Here is a 20320-nt window from a genome sequence, read left to right as displayed (position 1 = left end):
CAGAACATATTTTTTATCATCTTTCACGTACCACACTTTACAGGTGAAGTACTCAAAATTCAGTAAGTAATAGAGGAACATCTTGGAGATGGGAATCTGGCAACTGTCAAATCCTGGTATCAGGAATCTCATGGGTGGGACAGGCACAGATTATTCTGCAGGCTGAGGTTATTGGAATAGTTTGCTCACAGATCTGTACAGTTTTATACGCTCATCATATTTACACTGTTATTGGCCAACAAAAGGCCTGGTAAATAAACGATTTAATAATAAAGTAGATCTAATTGGACAAGGTAATTGCTACTACTTCAAAAGACCCAGATAAAACCATACAGGTTTTGAGGCTGAGGTTGGATATGGGTCACTGTTGCAGTTAGATAAGAAAATGTTCTGCAAGTGATGCTTGCTCAATTGCCAGTGACTTCGCAGGATCTGCTTGTATTTATGAGGAACTGTATCTCAACAAAGTACTTTTGACCATGCAGATCTACCTGTATTATGAAAACAAGTTCTAATCTCAGTCCAGACAAGACCCCAGAGCAAAAAAAAAAAAAGCAGGAATGAAGATGGTGCTGCCATGGCAAACTTCTCTGCAGGCAGGGGCACCAGCAGCTGGGGTTCTGCCAGCTGCCCAAACTCCCATTTCCTTCTGGCTCCTCTACTGCTAATAAGAAATGGCGAGAGGGGTAAAACTGCCAGCAGCAATAAAGGGAAAAAGAATTCAGTGCAACCTATCCAAAACAGCAGCAGCTCACATTGTTTCAGAACAGGAAGATCAGAAGGATGATGAGGAGGAGTAGGAGGAGTAAAATTTTTCATTAATCAAAACACCAAAGACAGCTCTTAATAAACATAAGAAAATATTTTCACCTAACCAACTATTAAATAATGGATTATTCATTCAAACCAGCTCAGCATTCACCTGTTGTGGTTTTATCTCATGTTTATATATGTATGCACACACACATATGGTTTTTAGTTCTCACTATGCTGATCATTTGAAAAAATATGGCCCAAAAATCTGAAGGCTGATGCTTCACAGTAGGTCACAGTAGGATTTCAGATTACAAAGGCTGTGCTGTTTTTTTCTCAAGTTGTTAGCAATAGTTTTACTGTCTGTAGCTGGAGGTATTCACCCAGCCATACATACCTCTTTTACATACAGTGTCACTGCTATAAATAAGATTTCCAAAATTAATTACAAGGGAAGCATGCTGTTGTTATCATAGTGCAGTTTGCTCACCAGAAACTGGTGCAGCTCCACTTTTCCACAGAGAGATGGTGTAAGAAAGGTGTACAGATGAAATGTGTGCACGCTAAGGATAACTTTATTTGCTTCATTACTACCAGTTTGATAAACAGTTGTTCAGTTACAGGTCCTCTGATTAGAATCAAAGTGTGAAGACGGTCAAAATAATTAAATGGTTTAATAAATCTGAGGCTATACATCCAAAGAAAAATTACTATACATTAGAGACTTTTTAAGAGGCATTCACCCCATCAGCCTTCCATGAACTTCAAAGACACATCTTGTAAATTATTTTTCACCGCTTCATTGATTTTTAATATTGTCAAATACTTATGGCCCTGCAATCCAGAAGTACTTTGAGATCTACTTAGCTCTGCATATTTATTGTACTACAGTCTTCTCTATCTGGCATCTTTTTCTATATTTACAAGTTTGGAAATTTAAAAAGTAGCTAGTGAGAGGCAGGTTCAGGTATGGATGACAAAAGGCTTTCTGGGTGGCACAATATAGTGTATATATGACAGGAGGTTCATGATTGTTCTTTGATGCACTTGCATGTTGCAGTTTGCACATTGCACTGTCTTGGGGTGATGAACTTTGACTGGAGTAGCAACAATGCAAGTTCTGCCTGCTTAAGGTGCCCATTTTTAATCTGTTCCATATCAGTGGAACAGAATAATAACATAATGAATTTTGAGAAATCAGGTGGCCAAAATTTCTAGGTCTTTGCAAGCAGCATGAGCTCTCATGTCTTCACCCTGCCATGCCTGTTGTCCTGACTGCAGCTGACTCACCCTCTATCATTTGTAAACTCAGCACAAGAATTACTCTGAGGTAATTGGTAGTTAATGGGGAAACGTGCTAATGGCTGTGAAGCAGAAAGCATTCCAAGGGCTGTCATTAGTGTCTGCTGTGTGCAGCCATCAGCAGTTCCAAACTTCCAAGGGGACCATGACATGACAGCTTCCAGCACTGGACATCTCTGAATCAGGATTTTGGTTCAGGCCCAGCTTGAAACAAAACAACAAACTAAAAGGAGACAGATGGTCTCTTCCAGCTCCGCACTGAACTTTTATTTTCCTCTTCATAAACATTAAAAGATAGATTTTCAGCTGATATAGGATGATACAGCTCAGTAATTCTGTTGGTTTTCTAGAATTCTCCTTTTTTATATTATTTTATTTTAAACTATGTACATCTTCAGATTTAATACTAAAAAAAATCACTTTTAGTTATAAGTTGCCACTTTCAGAGCACAAAATAATGACTACTATCTAGCAGTACACAGATAAAATTGATCTACTCCAAGCTGCCCAAAGATTGTTTGGTGATCACAACCAAAATATTGATAAGTTTAAAAGATCATTTGAAAGATGGATGACATGAAAAAACTGATGTGATATTCTTTTTTAGGAAAGAAGCCTGTGTCTTAAAAATTCTCTTTTCACCTTAATCTTTTGGTAATTTCTACAGTATTAGCAATTTCTGGATACTTTATTATTTGGTAATACTTTGTCTACATAAAGTAAGAAAAAACAAAATTCATGTAAAAGCTCACAATGGAGTTTGCATTTTAAATGTAGGAGGATTTAAGTATTTTGAATCCTAGAGATTGCATCCTGTTTTTTCATGTATTGTGAACCCCATAGTTTTTGTTCTTCTGACAGTTACAGTGAACACACATCTCAAATTACATTTGTCATCTTCCCCATGGTTTCAGTTTTTTCCATGGGGGTTTTATGTATATGAAGATTAGTGGGAATAAACCCTGAATATGCTGCCTGACAGCTCAAAATTCTAACAAAAGATTGCCAACTTTCTTTGAAGTATTCATCTTTAATACTGACTATATCTAAAAAATAGTGAGGTATTTTCAAATAGGCCATGGGAAAAAGGCTTTTGGAACTGTTTTGTTGTTGTTGTTGTTGCTTTTGTTTTGGGGGATTTTTCTACCCTGCCATTTTTCCTTTCATCATTTTCCTGGATTTCTGAAAGAAAATCCTATGAGAATAGAATAGACTGACATTCATTAGAATCTGGAAGAATAAAAGTGATTTCTTTTTATTTCTAATTAATTGCGCCAGGGAATGGCTCTACCAGTCAGGAGGAAGAACAGTTCCTCCATTGTGCCTTTTGTGACCTAGGAACAGTACATGGGGAGGCTCTAAGCTGTAAATCAAACAGTGAAAATCCTCTAAACTGAACACACCCTTGGGCTTCACACAGAATAAGGGTTTGCAGTTTGCACTAATCATAAGCAGAACTAGTTGGGAATTTTTTTTTGCTGAAACAGGGTTTTGCTGGAAAATGCTTATATCAAAAACCAAAGTACCTTGTGGAGGGAACTTGATTTCAAAGAGATTTTTTTCTGAAAGACAAGCAGAGACTACCAGAAATCTCCCTGATTTCCTGCCAGTTTGTCTGGTGATTCAAAAGCTTGCAGACCAGATGCCTTCAGGAACTGGCTGGTTTTCCTGTGGTGCTCCTCCCCAAAGAAGGGCTGGCTGAGTGTGAATAAAATTATGTTTGTGTTTCTCCCTGATTTTTTAAGGTTTTCTGAGCCTTCTGACATTTACATTCTTGTAACGAACTTTCTCACACACTTCATGTAAATAACTTATTGGTTTGCATTCTTTTATGGAGGAGGAGAAATTTGATGGACTGTTGGTTTGTCCAGTGTCATTGGAGAGGTGGCACTGTCATCCTCCAATCCACTGTCCTTCTGGAAATCTAAATGTTGGAGTCAGAAATTAAAAGCTCTCTTTTTACCTTGAGAGAGCTGCGTGTGTGCATTGTGTTATTTCATGTCCTATAGTGACATTTGTGGGTACAGACAGACTCTCAAAGGGACAACCTTGGTACCAACAGCATGGCAGCTTTAAGGCTCCCATAGAGTACTCCGAATTCCACTAGAATTCCCGGGGTTAGGCTGTGATTTGCAGCCTTGGGTGCACATGGAAATATTCCTGCCTGATGCCTCTTTCATGGCACTAATTGTGCCCAAATCAGGAAGGGCCAGGGCTGGATGTCACTGCTGATACCGCAGCAGCACCTCCCTCCCAGGCTTGTCCATGAGCCACCTCACTGGAAATATCTCACTGCCTCCACTGCTCTGAAGGAAAAAAATGGAACAAAATGTGTCAACATTTAAAATGACTGAAGCTGTCTTAGTGTACTGATTTGTGATTTGAGTAAAATTGGCTCCTCAGGTGAGTGCCACAATATTCTTCAGAACAGCCCATGAGCTCTAAAACCCCAATACTCAGAACTGGGATGAGAGATCTGTCTGGCCCTTTGATTATTAGTTTTTGTCTTTGAAATATAGGCATGTCCTCCTAAAGGAGTGTGTGGTAAAGAGGGCTTCACATTCTGGCCATGGTGGATTGTTCTGCAAATGCTTTATGTATTTTCAATGATGTTTTTATTGGTAGCATATTTTTGTGATGTTTTATTGATTCTTGCCTGTTTTTTTAATGTGAAGAGACCAAGCAATGAACACTAACCTGTCTTCTAAAGCACTTGACAGTGGTACACTTAGTAGTACTAAGTCTTTTTCCTTTTCTGAATCAGAATTCCTTATTTCAGGCAAGTATGCTAATTTATCATTTATGCACATTACCATAAGCTTTTCTGTTCTCCCAGAAAATGAAATAAAAAGAGGCTAAAAGTTTAATTCTTCTGGAGAATCTTAGCAGAACCCCAATTTGAAAGCCATGCTCCTCTAATGCATTATTTAATGAATTTCAGTGCAGTGCAAGTGCTGCACTGAGAGTTTGGTGGATTGGAGCAGGAAGAAGTTCAGTCTGCACAACCTCACCAGGATACTTCAGTCTCCAGGGGGGCAAAAGAGCAGCAGGTAATGAGAACTGGGTGGCTGAGCTCCTATAGCCATGGGTGCTGTCAGATTTTAATTCTTGTTTCAGCATGGGAAGTGATGGGACCATACCCCATGCTGTGCCACGAACATGAACTTCAAAGCATCAGGATGGGCTGGAGGTGCTGTGTGGGACTGAGAGCTCAGGCCTTGATCACTCTGTGCTTTGACTGTCAGAGGAAATGGGAAAGAAATTGCTAAAGTGGAGAAGAGCAAAGATTCATGTGACAAAATACACCAAATATATACTGTTCACATTGAACATGCCTCTTTTTCTTAGTTTGTATCCATGAAGAGCTGCAGCTGCATCAGGTCCATTCCCAGTTCCTGCTGGGGCAATAACTGACTTTCTGGGATTTATGCACCAAAAGAAACACCTTTTTACAACTTGCTGCAAATAAAACCATTTGACTTTTCCTGTTTTGCCTGAACTATCATAAAATGCACACTTAGGCCTGTAGTATGCACTGTAACTTCTTCTCTTGAAAAAAAAAAATCAAAGTACTTATTTCTATTTCCACTGCTAGTCAAGTTTTGGAAAGGTGAAAAAATAACAGGAATGCTATTTATTACAGGAGAAGCTGATTATACACAAAGTAAAATTCTTTATTACTGTTACAAAATTTGGTCATCATATAACTTGATTTGTGTAAACTTGACTAAACACTCCTCTGCCTGCTGTTTGTCTGTGCTCTGTTGTCAAGGAAAATGCATCTCCACAGAGTGATTTGCCCTGTCCTAAGAGACCCAGCTCTGGCTGTCAGGACTCATTAATCCTTTGAAGGTGAGGAGCTCTTTCTATTCAGTGCAGGAGGATTCAGACAACAAGATGAATCCTGCACACACTGCAGATCCAGTTGTGCCTGACTGACTGACAGCAGTTTCCACTAAGCTCAGTTTTCTGCTCTAATTAAAAAATGTTGAGGTCTGTTAAAAACCACCGAATATTAATAGTACTTCAGAACTCCAACTTTCAAAACTAGAAGAACCTATAGCTAATAACAATAAATATTGCCAGACAATGCTCTTCCTTTTTACATTGTTAAAATCTAGGACTGATGAATTAAAAACTTCAAAACTCTTTTTAAAGCATTTGAAATGGTGATACATGAGAAGTGATGTGGTATGTGTCAACCAGATTTTTGCTTGCATGGTCAGTCAACTTTTTTTTGTTTGAATATTGCTCTCATGTGTCTGAAAAGCAAAGCAAAGACCTTGTTCACTACAGCATCCTTTACTTTCAGTGCTTAAAGGACCAATACATGATGAGTTCACTTAAAGAATTAAACAAAGGCAACCAAAATCAGTTGCATAAGACATTAGGAATTTCACAAAAAAGCTGCCACAGGCTATATGTAGCTTATAAAACAAAGCTAATGATTACCATCAGTTATCACATCATCATGCAACAATTAATTTCTTACTCTTAAATAACTGCTGTTGCTCAGTGCCAAAGAAAATGCCACACATTAAGTGACTCATCACCAGTCTGTGATGCATAGTACAGATGTTAATTTGATTACTCATCTCGAGAAAATAAGTGCTTTATGATGAAAAAGCTGTTATTTTTTGGTATTCTGAAAGAATGGTAACAGAGTGGCTTTAAAAATAATCCCTAAAGTAACACAGAGTTATTGTGAAGCATTATTTTGAGTTGTAGAGTTGGACACTGTGTAGTTCACAGCCATGGCCCAAGCTGGAGGAGGATGGGGTACTGCAAACCTCATGCATCTCTTTTATGTGAGAATATTCCTATATAAGGAAAATTGAAGGATCCCATTTTGTTTGTCCCAGAAAGTCTGCAAACTTTATTGTAAATCTTGAAAAAGGGCTCCATATAAGCCACTAAAGTATTTATCTAGCAAGAATAATGAGCCATTCTAGAATAGGTATCAGGATCAAGAAATTATGGTCTTTCTTGGGACAGGAAATACATTTTATAGACATGCATTTAACATAAAACATTACTATTCTGCCAGGGACAATGTATGCAGTTAACTTTATTTCTTGAGCAGAATTCTGTGGAGTCATCTCCAGAATCAAGTATTGCCTTGTTTCTGCATGAATCAAAGGCAGGATGGTACTCAATGTGAAGTGTTACACACCAGTGAGAAGCCAAAGTAGCACTTCTGTGCGAATTTGAAGCACTTCCAGCATTACTTTGAAGTTTATCTCATATTTCCCTTTACAAGAGACATAAAGGCCCCATCCAAAGAGACCTGATTACTTTGTAAGTAGCACAGATGAGGATAGAGTGTGTCTCTACATGCAATAAACACAGCAGCGTCATTGTAGAGTCACAAAATTTGCACTGCTTGGTTAAAAAAGAAAAAAAAACAACAATTCCCTGATTTTCAGAACGGCTACAGGAAAACAATTTTTGCAGATTAACTTGCAAATAACTTCAGGCAGAAATAAGAGGTGGGTAATTCCTAGTGGTACCATCCCAAAAGTGCCATACCTCTCCAGAAAAGGCCTGGCCATTGAGGAGGTGCTCTGATCCCTGGCTGTCCTCACTGCCAAAGTGTAACCGGATCTCCTCCAGGCGGTGGCTGTAGGTCATGGGGCCCCCGGAGATGTTCACCAGGTGCTCCTTGTCTAACCGCAGGGACACGTGTCTCCCTGTGTTGTACATCGTCCCACTGACCTAAACAAAGGGGAGAGGAGGAAAAAAAAAAATGGATTTTTCCAAAATAATCTGCAAAATTTACAAACTGATTGGAGATTTTGCTCTTTACACACCTTCACTCAAGTACAGCGACGCATCTTGTGGTTGTGAGATGCCAACCTCACAACCACAGATCACACTTCAATTTCTGCTTTGAACCTTATATTGTGTATTCAAATATTTTGCTAAACCCTATGTACACGTTTTAGCCTTGGGCTGACATGGTGAATAGGACTGTTGCACTTCTAATTAAGTAGGTTTTTAGAGTACTTTTCTTGCCAGGTCTGAATAATGGCTTCATTTGAAAATTTCTGCACAGGAAATGGGAACATTTCAGCTGACATAAATTATTAAAGGACACTTGAACAAATCTAAAATTTAATTTCCCCCCCTTCTTTTAATATTTATAACAAAGTTACCCAAAAGTAAAGCTGCTGCAAAAAGCTGAGATGCAATTTTTCATTAATAGGGAACTCTATATCTCCTGGAGCTGCAGATAAAAACTTTCATTGTCTTCCTATGCAAGTCTCTTTGTTTTGTCATAAATATTTTATTTGTACAATTGCCAGGTCTTTTAGCCAGAGAAGTACAGAATTAATTCCAATTTGATTATATATGTCTAGTTCATTCTACACATCAAATAGCTCCTTAAGATTCATCTTTATTTTTTAAAAGGCTGAATGTTGTGCTTCTTTTGCAAACTGATTTACAGCTACTGTAATGAAAAGTGATTGCAGAAATTTTTCATATGGAATATAATTCTGTCATGATTTCCACGGTCTTAGAAAAAGTTTCTAAATCAAGAAGGTCTTTAAGTTATGCCATAAGAAAGTCAAATATACCAGTCTGAGTTAGAGTTATTATTTATTTAAAAACATTCTGCATGAATACAAATTACACTTGAATAACATTCATTTACATTAAGAAGCAGAAGTGTAGCAACAATATGCTTTGTTGCACTTCAATGTAAAATTAAAGACACTGACTATAATGTATTATATCCTATACTACATCAATATTATGGTAATTAATGGTAATTATTACCATAATCAATATTATGGTAATATGCTGCAGTGTCATTTTATCTGTAATACTAATTACTGAGTTTAAATGACTTGTTTTCTTTCACGGTATGTTGTAAAAAGTTACACGGAAGAGACTGTGCACTTGAACTAAATGGAGGAGATTAAACAGCTTTTGATTGTTGTGGTTCTTTACACTTTGATAGAGATGTTCTACTGGTTTTTTGGTGTTTATTCCAATTTAAAGTAAGCAGTAATAAATTTCTGATGAAAAGGCATAAAGACAGATATTCCTGTTCACTGAAAATAAACCACAATTGTTTTATTTATAAATGCAACTTACTTTTTCTACTTGACTTTGCATGCATAATAATTAAATGCTGAGTTTAGCTTAATGAGTCAAAGAAGGTTAGTTTATTGAACTCAGTTTCAGTACACTGCATATAAATGACACAAAATTGCTAATCATAAATAACAAATGGAGTTTAAAAACAAACAGGGGAAAATGGATAAAGCCTCTTATTCATATTTGGAAGCTCATGCTTCACTGAACCCTCAGTTAAATTCAGTAGCTGTGCAAAAATATTCAGAATCCATTTTCTTACTTAAATTGGCATAAATCTCTAATGAGGTTACCATTATTTTCTCTCTCCAAGTAAAACTGGCCCAAATAACCACCAGTGTGAATCAAATCACTCTCCACAGAGTAGAGAGGGGAAATGATAGGCAAATTCATGAAAAGGAGTAACTTTTTTCTTTCTTATTTCCCGCTTCACAAAAATGCAGTGCTCATAATGACATGGTATTGACTTTTTGAAACCAGAATTTTCCTGCATAGCTGCAGATGGGGAATACCAGTAAAGCAGTGAAGCATCTGAGGTGCCTCATTTCTGACCTGATGGGAAGTAAGAACACTAGAAGTGAGACTGTTAAATTCTCCTCCATGGGCACAGACTACGCACCAGGCAGAACAAAGTCCAAGATTTTCAATATGAAAATACAAGGCCTTGGCCTTGGCCTTTTATGTGCCTTCTTAGGTTTAAAGGAAGCACTGGTTTTGTGGTTGTGTGTGCCCAAAGAAAGAGGAGCTGCAGAGACTGCTTGAGATTCAGCAACAACTGCACCTCCAGGATATGCCAATTTATGAAGTAGGGTCTTATATTTTCCATGTACTGAGATCACAGCTGAATGAAAATCTGAAATATTGAGAAACTCTTTTTTTGTGAGGAGACATTGTGACTTGCCCAGGCTCTATAGTTGGCTGTGCTTGATTATGGGAAGGACTATCATATATGAATTGCTTTCTTGCAGTTCAGGATATTGTTTATACACAACCCCAAAATCTTACCACCCTGACAAGTGTACATTTCAAATATAAAAATTAACAGTTAGGACACAGAAACACTTGAATGTGTTCACCCTCTGCAAGCTCAATACCCACAAATGCCTTTTGCAGAGCAAATAATATATTTTCTTTTCCTTATGTACAGTTTTAACTGCTACTGCAGGAAAATGAGGTTCTGATCTTGTTCACTACTGGTAAGAGAAGAATTCTCCATATTTGTAGTACTGAGCCTTTAAAGTGATGGTGACTCATTTCAGAACAGCAAACTAAGTTGTTTTTGGGGAAAGCAAACTTGCATGTGGCCTTACAAAAGGTTGCAGGTGTAGAAGTTAAGGAAGTATTTTCTGCATTTTGTACATTACCTTACAAAGTAAATGGAATGGAGAGTGGGCACCTTATGGGAAAGATGTTGCCTTTTCCTGTCCCAGTGAACAGTCTCTGCTACTCCAAAAAGCACAGTATTTAATTTTTATATGCAGACTGGATAAAATGTTATAGGGTGGTTTAAAAGGCTCATAAAAAAGATCTGTTAAGAGCTATATAATGATTTCCTTAATTAGCCAGATGGATCTCAGGTGTTCCAGCATGGTGGCCTCTGTGCTGCTTCTTGCTCTGCTTTGTTCTCTGTGTGTTTGACTTGAAAGTTACACAAAGATGAAAACTCAGCAAACAAACCTGGGGAAGAAATAAGCACTAAATCTTGACCTCCTCTTTTTAAAAAAGATCAATATTCACATTTATCTTATATGCTAGAAATGAGACAGCAGTAGAGAAAACATATTAAATCATCCATAAAGCTGGTCTGAGAAAACAGAAAAGTCAAAATCATACAAGTTAATGATTGGGCCACAATCTCAGTTGAACTCATTTTCCTCACAGATTTAGAAACATTTCCAAACAGGTAATATTATCTGTGGCAAAATCCCCAGGTAGAAGAGAGCACTCTCATGGGCTTCAATCTTAATTATGGAACACTTCAACTTTGGTAGGCTTTAATTAATTTATTAACGTATTCCTGATTTAGTTATTTTCTTTTTAATCTCATTGCTTTTAATTCTTGCTTCACAGAGCTTTGTGCACATAATTCTCCAGCAGCATTTTTCTCTCTCTTTATCTTAGTGCAAAATATCCACACAGGCATAGGTTGCTGATATATTCAATACTTCATTTCTCAAGAAGATCTGGATATCCTGTGGTAGCTCTGTATAACTTGGCCCTGCTACCTCAAAAATGTCACAATTCTGCTCTTTGAAAGGTGGAACATAAGCAAAGTCAGTAAAAAGGCACCCCCAAGAAACACAATTTCTTTGCTGCACATTTATCTCAAAATGCTACAGACTTTATGACCATTATGAAAAACCCCACAATAATAAAAACCCCCAGCAAAATCCCTAAACCAAACCAAAATGCACATAAAAACTAGTCCAGAAACATCCCTCTCCCCACCCCCCCCCCCCCCCCCCCCAGATGGTGGTTTTTAACCCAGGATCTGTGGAAACATTTTTGATTTGTCCCAGCTAACTCAGTATCTTGTTCCCTTCGTCTTTTCTTCCACAGATAGTACCGAACAAAATACCTTTTAGAACTTCCTTTGTGGCCTACATCTTTATTTTACAGCCTCTTTTAAAAGAGCCTCTGTTAAAAGAGGAGAAAAAGAAGCCTGTTTCAGGGTGAAGCCATGCTAGAAATGTGAGCAGGGAATGCAAGAAGAAAGGGGATGGATGCTTTGCCTTTCAATTCCATGCTACATCTGCAGTTCATTGTCATCTTCAAGGGGTGGCACAGACCCTCTGCTTCCAGGGGCCTTTACAGATAGTGAAATATTACCTTTTGGATTTATTTAAGTTAAAAGTGGGCTGAAGATTAGTTCCAAGAACACTTTAAAAGTTGTATCAGTACCTGCCATTGGAGCAGCACTGAATGTAAGGGAGCAGGAAAATCAATTGTGTATGGCTGCCTGCTCTGGCGTCCTTGGATCTTTTCTGCAATATTGGGTGCTCCTTTCTTTAAGGATAAAAATAGGTACAGTCCAAAGAAGGCTTAGTTCTTTGGAGGGAAACAAATCACCAAGGTTTGAGTTGTCTTTTGAAGGAGTTATAGTGCCCTGGTTTTATGTGCTGCAATAACCAGTTTTTGATTATCTGTGGCCTGGCTTTTCCATCCTTCCTCCTGGAGGGCCATGTTCCAGCAGAATAGGAAAGCAGCTGTGCAGACTCTGTGAGAGGTGGGAATCGTGGACTTTCCTCCTCTCTGAGCAGCACCTGAACCACTCTACCATACCTTTGGTTTCTGCTCCTCAGCAGTGGCAGCAGTGCCATGGGGATCCCAAGGAACCTGTGATGTGGCACTGGATTTCTGCTCAGCTCCTCTCCCTGAGCAGCTCCATGGAGGGACAGGTGCTCCATGAAATATTAAAGCATTAACACTAATATTAACTATGTCATAGGATCTCCCATCTATGCATCTTAAGGTGAAAAAATGCAAAAATAAGTATAAAATTGGTTTTTTTGTTTCACTGGGATATGTCAACATCTTTGCCATGGTGATTCATTTTCCTCATGACAGTTGAGAATTGTCCTATGGAAAATTTCACTCTCTAATGCTATCTGAACTTGAGTTTCTATGTGCAGTAAGAAACAGAATCATTCTTCTGAGTCCCTCAAGCAAATTGCTTTCATTTAATGGGGGTTGTTCACAGTATCTTGACCATGTCCTGTGATATAAAGTTTTTTCCTCCCTGATTTAAATTGGCTGGACTGTAGAAAGTACCCTCACCTCCCTTGTGCAAAGCAGAGGCTGCTTTTGCTTCAGGGTTTGAAAGCAAAGTTTACATAGACTTCAGGTCTGTGATCTGAAATCTGACTTTAGGGGCAGCGTGGAAGCACTGCACCAAACCAGAATTTCACAGGTAACCTGCCAGAGCAATCTGCTTTGCTTTCTGCAGCAGAATTATAAGAATTATATTCCTTTATTTCAAGTAGCAGCAATGGCTACTACATGAGAATATTTGTTCTCTTAATATTGTGCTTATGGTAGCTGGTTAGTTTCAGTAGTTCTATGGTGTTGATTCCTCGAGCTGCTGCTAGAGGGGGCCCAAGCTGGAATACAAAATAGTTTTACAGAGTTGTTATTTAACAGTTCTTTAAAGAAGAAGTGTTTTGAAGTCTTCTCTTAAAGAGGAGATTGCCGTATTCAAATAGGAATAGCTTTTCTATTGATTTACCAAACTTTTGAAATCTTTATCCTGGTCCTGGGGAATTTTCTGTGTGTATGGAGATACATGTACAAAAGAACTTTCAAAATTGTAGTTAAGCAGTTATTTTCTACAGAAGATGTAGTTTTATTTAGGTGCTTTCAATGAATATTTATACTTTTGAAGAGTTATTTTATCCTAATACCTTTCCCCTGCCTTTATGCTTAATCACTGTATGCAACAATATGTAAAGAAATTGTGAAAATGCTTTCTTTTTGAAAGTAATTTTAGGGGAAATTCCATTTCCTGCATGCTTTCCTTGCTGCCAGCAGAGAGCAGAGTCCACCCATTCCACACAGCCTTTTCCTGTATCCCACAGGGATGGCCACAGCCAGGAAGAAAAGGAAAATTTATCTGGTTCATTCAGTACGGCTGTAGTCCACGGCTTTAATTCAGGAGTGGTGGATTCAGCTGTGGGACAGAACTGTGGGATCTGTTCCACAGCTCAAGAAGAGTTTGGGGGATTCAGGCTCTGCAGGTTTCTTGGTCATCAGATAAAACATCCAGAGTGGCTTTTCTGGCAAGAATTCAATGGACCTTATGTTGTGTTTAGGAAAAAAAAAATGTGGAGAGAAGGGAAATAAAGATAAGAAAACACCACTTACTGGGAGGGAGCTGCAATCTAATTGCTGGGCTTTGAAGAACAACAGGCACCATCATCAATATTTGATTAAAAAAGGCCCGTGTGAAAAATGTAAAATGTAAGAGAGAAGTGTAAAGATTAACATAATCTTTTCATCTTCTCAGTTGAAAAGGAAATGATGTTAATGAGCCTAATTAACCCATCTACTGGCCTGATGTAATGTGTCATCTACCAGTATATGGCATGACACACTTTTTTCCTGCTTTTAAAGCACCAGTTTCAGCAGGAACTTTTCCCATTCACTCCTCTGCATTTTTGCTGGTTTACTTCCCATGAGACATAAACTCATAAGGAATTTAGAGATTTTAGAGGAGCTGAGGTTTTAGTTAGAGATAAGCTTTATTAATCAAAATAAATGGGTAGGCCCCGATGAAGTTAAGAGTTAGTAGTTAACTAATAACTGATTGCTTGTCAACATAGTGTTTGGTTATCTGGGTTTATAATGAAGAATATAGAAACTGATAAATAGCTCTTAGGAACATAAGACAATCATGGGCCTCCTCTGTTCTGAAACCAATTGAAGACAGGGAATGGGGGTTCTACCAAGGGTTCATTTGTCAGATTTGCATTGAAGAGGTAGAAAGGTCAGAACGAGGAAGACTTCATTTACTTCCTCATTTTGGGACCCCACCCCATGAAAAGGACAACCGACCCATTTTGAGGAACAAACTACGCATGCTTAATGGCTTTTGAACTAATTACCATACGAAGCAGGGAATGGGATGTACCAAAGTTATGAATATGCATTTGCATTTTGAGTATTCAACACTTGTATAGATAAAAGGACTCTGTAATCACCTGTAAATTGGGTGTGTATTTGGGAGCTATTCCACACACTGCCCTGTGTCACAATAAACATTCACTTTCTAACTTTAAACTGTTAGAGTGTCTTTGTCCGTCACAGTTGGATATCGGTACTAGATCAATATCCATAATTTTAATAAATCACCCATAAGTGACTGGGCCTTAAAAAATGTGGAGTTAACCTCATAAATTAAATATTCAGGCTTCCTGGTTAATCAGCACAATATGTCAAATTTCAGTAATCAAAATAATGTGTTTCAATAATGTATACTCCATTCTGTAACAAAATATAATTTTTATGGGGGACCCACAGGGTCATGGTTAGTCTTGAGATAATTATATGCCATAGGATGTGGAGGAATGAAATTGCTCTAAGGACACTGGTAACACCCCACAGAGTGCACGTGGCACATGCTGCCTTTTAGGGATAATAAAGTGCTTCATTGTGATGCCTTGTGAAGGCTGACCTAGAACAGAGACTAGATGAAGCTCAAGAATAAAGTAGGGATTTATTAGGAGGCCTCAACAGATCCACCTTGGGCAGCACAAGAGCCCAGCCAGGGCTATGCCCCAGGTGAACCCAAAATGGTCACAAAAATGAACAGCCTGTCATGAGGTTTCACACTTTTTATAAGTTTTGGTCCATTAACATATTGGAGCTCATTGTCCAATTACATCTCCAGCCCATGCAGTCCCATCCTTCTTGTTTTTCTCTCTTCAGACCACCATTGTTTATGCTTTTGGGCCTGAGATCTGAATTGGTTGTCCTTGGGTCCCCAGCTAGAAAAGGAATTGTTTTGTCTCCCTGCTCTGTTAAGAGAGCTTACTATCCCTTTATATGAAGCCCAGACCCACACACTAAAGCAGCAGAGAGTCTGAAAAATATAAAAGCTAAAACCTGAGGCATCAATTCTGTTTCCACTACTCCATTAATACAATGATTTCTGCTTGTTAGTAACTATGGAGCCTAAAGCAAATGCAGCCAAATTTATGGTGCCTTGCACTGATAATTGCTGGGCATGCTGACGCCAGCTTTGCAGTGATATCATTCTCTCCTTAATATAAAGAATTCCATTGTGAGTAAAAAAGATATTTTGGGGCATTCGAAGCCAGGCTGCAGAACTCAGCTGTTAACAATCCTGTGTGTCCACTGTGACTTTTTTACCACTGATAGCAACCCTCATCCTGTGCTGTGACAGTCACGAGCATTACATGAAGGAGGGAAAAAATACATTTGCATGCTCCTCTTAGTTTATTAACCTTAGTTTATATATAGGCTAAGTAAAAAAGTAATTAAAGGAATAACTTTGTTTTGGAGAACTCCTTACCCTAACGTACTCTTGCATTCTATTGTTTGGTTTTGTTTGAAGAATCTGCATTAAAAGTTGTATTAAGGATAATTTTTGTCTCTGCTAAAGGGATGTCAAAAGAGCTGCCTTTTCAAAATCTGAAGGCTTACATAAATATTTAAAAGGTTGTCAATGGCAGAGAAGCCAACAAATTTATGAGCCATACAGATCAATGAAAAATTGCTCTTTCCATTTTTTATGTGGGTTCAAAAGGTAAAATTGAGTATGTTAAAAAACAGAGTTCCGTTTTAGTGAGTTACACTGATACACTGACCTTTGGAGCTGCCTGATTTCAGAGCTCTTCTTTCGGAGAGACAAAAGCTAGAGGTTTTCCAAGGAATCCAGATCAGACAGAAATTTATAGGAATGTATATTGAAATTAGTATGTTTTAATTTCCTTATATTTACTGTCTAGCAAGACAGACTTAGACATCTGATGCCTAAATCTCATTTGATCAACTGTGTATTAATAAATATGTTCCAACTTTCTAAGATCTTGATTTTGCTTCTACATCTTCTTCAGTACTTTCATTCCTAATACATCCTTCCCTGCTGTGAGAATGAGATATAGCCAGTTGATTGATTGAAATTCTCTTTTAAACTGTTGGTGCATCTTCTACTTTACTGTTTGTGCATAGTATTAGGAAAAAGACTGTGCTAAATAATTTGGGAAGTATCTTTCAGGTTAATTAATTAACACTGTAGTGTTGTGTAGGTTATTAATGTACTCACTGCTTTATTTACCTGAATCTATATATCTTTTTATATGTATCTCTATATATATATCTATAGAAGTGAAATATTTTATTTTTTACTAACTTTATTAATAGAAAGGAGGAGAAAAATGTCCTCTCACACAGGCCAAGATTAGTAAAAAATCTTTGTTCTTTGTTGTTGTTTTGCATGCAGAGCAGCAGATCCGAGTGCCTGGGAATCACAGAACTTCCTGCCCAGGGTAAAGGCTGTGCCCTCAAAGCTCATCTGTTATACACCACAGTCAAAACACACCATTAGTAAGGTTAATGATTCAGCTTTTCAAGAGCTAGAAAACACCACGTGTTGTAGTTATTTATTTCTCCAGTTCCTTTGCTGCCAGGATGCTTGAATTTCTAGGCCTATTAAGTTTTCATAAACTCTCTAAAATAAGGAAGGGACTGCTGCTGTCTTTTGTGATCCTTTGCCTACTCCAGCCATGATGTTCCATGAACTGATCCTAAGGAAAACTGCAGCGACTGAGCTGTGGTGTAGCCAAAGAAGCATGGTGATGCTTTAATTAAATTATAAATGAGTGGAAATGTAGAGTTTATAAACTCAGTTTTTTAGCCATGAAAGGGAATAAAGTTTTATGAGCTTTTTTAGAAAGTTTTTGAGAATAGTGTATTCATAATATTCACCACTTTGCAAATCAGTGCCAAGAAAACAAAATTCATAATTATTGCAATATAATTTCCTGAGCCCTGTATCTCTGGAGGTAAACTAGTATTTAGAAAACTTGAAATTTGACCTCAATAAAATTCATTATGCGTCAAGGCAAATCCTTTGTGGCATGCAAAAATTGTGAGCTATTCTGCCTAGCAGCATATTTCACTGGGGGTTGTTTTGGGTTTTTTTTGAGCAGAAAAGAGCTGTTTTGTCCTGGCCTGCTTTTTCTATTTCTTTAAAGAAATTACCTTTATGAATAAACAGCTATAAGCAGGTTCTGAAGTAGAGAGGGTATCATGTGCACTGACAGCATTTATGAAAGCAAGTGACAATAAAAGAGCAGTAAAAATTTTTTTTGTGAAAGATTAGACAGTTTGGTTTTCAAATGAAAACTCTAGAAGTGAGCAGGGAGGAGCTGGCTTGTCAAGAAAAAAAATTTTTCCCGATTGTATGAATTCCAGCCCAAATAAAAATTACTGCTGAAGCCCTCCTAAACTCATGATAGTGATAAATCAGACAAAAAAGAAGCTCTGAATAGTAAACATTTCCTTCAAAAAATGTTAATGGTATCTGGAAATTACTGTTATTACTATAAGATGCAACATGATTCAACATAAATTCAGAGGCTGAATCTCTGCTACTTCCTTGTCAGCAAGGATGACGCAGCATCCGGAATGCTCAGAGGTCAACACTCTAATAAAATTCAAGTCAACCCCAGTGATTTGGTCTGATGCATTGTCTACTAGGTTTGGGTAACTCTATCCAGAAATAAATAGCCTATTGGAATAATAAGTATTCATATCAGTATACTTGTGATTTGTTACATACAGACATGAAACCTAGACAAACTAGGCCCTAAGGAAGGAAAATTCCTGCTTATAATAATAATAATAATATTTTCAGAATTAAAAACCCAAATAGGGAAAAGTAGCCTATTAATAGTAAAGTGATTGCCTACAAAATTAAAACTCAAATCCAGGTATTAGAACATTTATTATCCTTTTAACCCCTTCCAATAGCATAGGGATTAGTTTTCCCCAACTGAAACAATTAAAAAATGAAATTTGAAAAAACCTCTCTGATTTTAAACTTGCACAACATTTATTCATCATGACAGAAAACCCCTTGACACATTGTGCAATGGACAGGAAAGAAGATTATGGCTGTGGTAGTTCACTGTGGTGGCACAAAATCAGGTCTTGGTCACCAAACGTGCCAGTTGAATTTCGGCAAGTGGCTTTTCCAGTAGAGAAGAAGGGTTTTCAATGCCAAATGGGTCCTTAGGAATATAATTCCTCCTTGTGGTTTTGGAATATTTCTGTTGTTATCTGGATGGAATGCAGGGTGCAGGTGCAAGAGGGCCATGGCAGCTGTGGGGGGATAAAAGGCTCCTCTACATTCTCACTAGCACAGAAAACTGGATTTTCTTCTTAATAATTAGCAGTTTTCTGTGTGGCTGCATCTATATAACTGCTGCCCGCCTCTTATCTGAGGGCTGCTTATCTTTGCGTCACATATGGACTGCAGGAGGGATGGGGACAATTTTGAGGGATTTTGCTGGTGCCACCAGCACACTCCTGTGAATCCACAGCAGCTGAGCTTGAGCCAGGAGCCCCCAGCTCCAGCCAGGCTGTTTAATGACCTGTAAAGCTGCACACCAGGGGCTCTCCAGTTTTAATGTTGCAGCCATGGCTCTGTCAGTTAGCAGTATTTGGGTTAACAGGAGCATGAGCTGACCACTGACTTTTCACAGATTTGGATCCAAACCCTTTCCTCAGGGCCTGTCAGCAGCTCAGGGCACAACTTCATCAAATCTCCCCTTTCTAACAGCTTGGTTTGGCTTGCAAATTGTATCCAAGTTGAGGGGTTTTTGCTGGAAAAGAAGCCTCGTTTCCTTGACATTAGGAAGGAATTTTTTTAATTTTTCTTTGGAAATTAAAGGTGGAAGGTGTTTGCTTGAGATGAATTCTCTAGGTCTGGATTTGGTTACATAATCAATTCCAAGAGCAACAGCCTCCTCCCACCCCAAATCAATATTCTTCAGTAGGAACACAATTCCATACAAACAGCAGCTTGGCAACTGCCAGGAGTGATATCCTGGTTCTGCTAAAGAGAAAGAGACTTCTACCATGGATTTCAGTACAGCCAAATTTTCTTTCCAGGTCAGTTGAATTCCTTTCTCACAGCTGGTTGCCCAGGTTTCAAAGCAACACAGAATGGGTTCTGGCAGTCAGATGCTGCTGGAATACTGGATTCTGCATGCCTGCCTGCTGCATTCCTTCAGCCAGAGCTGGTATGAGGCAGCTGCAGGCTGCCAGTGCAGAGACATTTCCTGAGTAGGAAAGGGATTTTCCAGGTTTATTTGCATTGCCTGTCTGCAGTTATGGCTGCTGGAGACACAGCACAGTTTAGTGTGCTGATGATCACCCATCTGTGGGATTTTCAAGGAAATACCATGTTCTGGTATTTAACTGACAGTAAAGGTAAACACAACTGCTCACTGCTCTGCTTAATGACTATGGCATAAAAGAATGTCCTCAAGGTAGGAGATTCTAGCAGGCTTCATGTTGACTAATTCTATAATCAGTCCGTGATTTTTCATTCATTTTTCAGCAAGAGAACTGGTCAATGTTAGGCCAGGAAAGTCAACAAGTCTTTCAGTTCTTCATGGTCTTAGAATTTCTAACTAGC

General features: G+C 38.3%; 1 protein-coding gene across 1 annotated transcript in view; it reads right to left on the bottom strand.

Moving 5' to 3' along the window:
* CA10 (carbonic anhydrase 10) overlaps nucleotides 1–20320 on the bottom strand; it is a 153347-nt gene that overhangs the window by 20761 nt on the left and 112266 nt on the right. The window contains exon 6 of the mRNA XM_018918973.3: nucleotides 7585–7770. Within this exon, the coding sequence (XP_018774518.1) occupies nucleotides 7585–7770 (186 nt within the window). The remainder of the gene's footprint in view (nucleotides 1–7584; nucleotides 7771–20320) is intronic.

This window comes from Serinus canaria, chromosome 18, assembly GCF_022539315.1.
Source record: "Serinus canaria isolate serCan28SL12 chromosome 18, serCan2020, whole genome shotgun sequence".
Taxonomy (NCBI): Eukaryota; Metazoa; Chordata; class Aves; order Passeriformes; family Fringillidae; genus Serinus; species Serinus canaria.
This window is presented reverse-complemented; position numbering and strand designations above follow the sequence as displayed.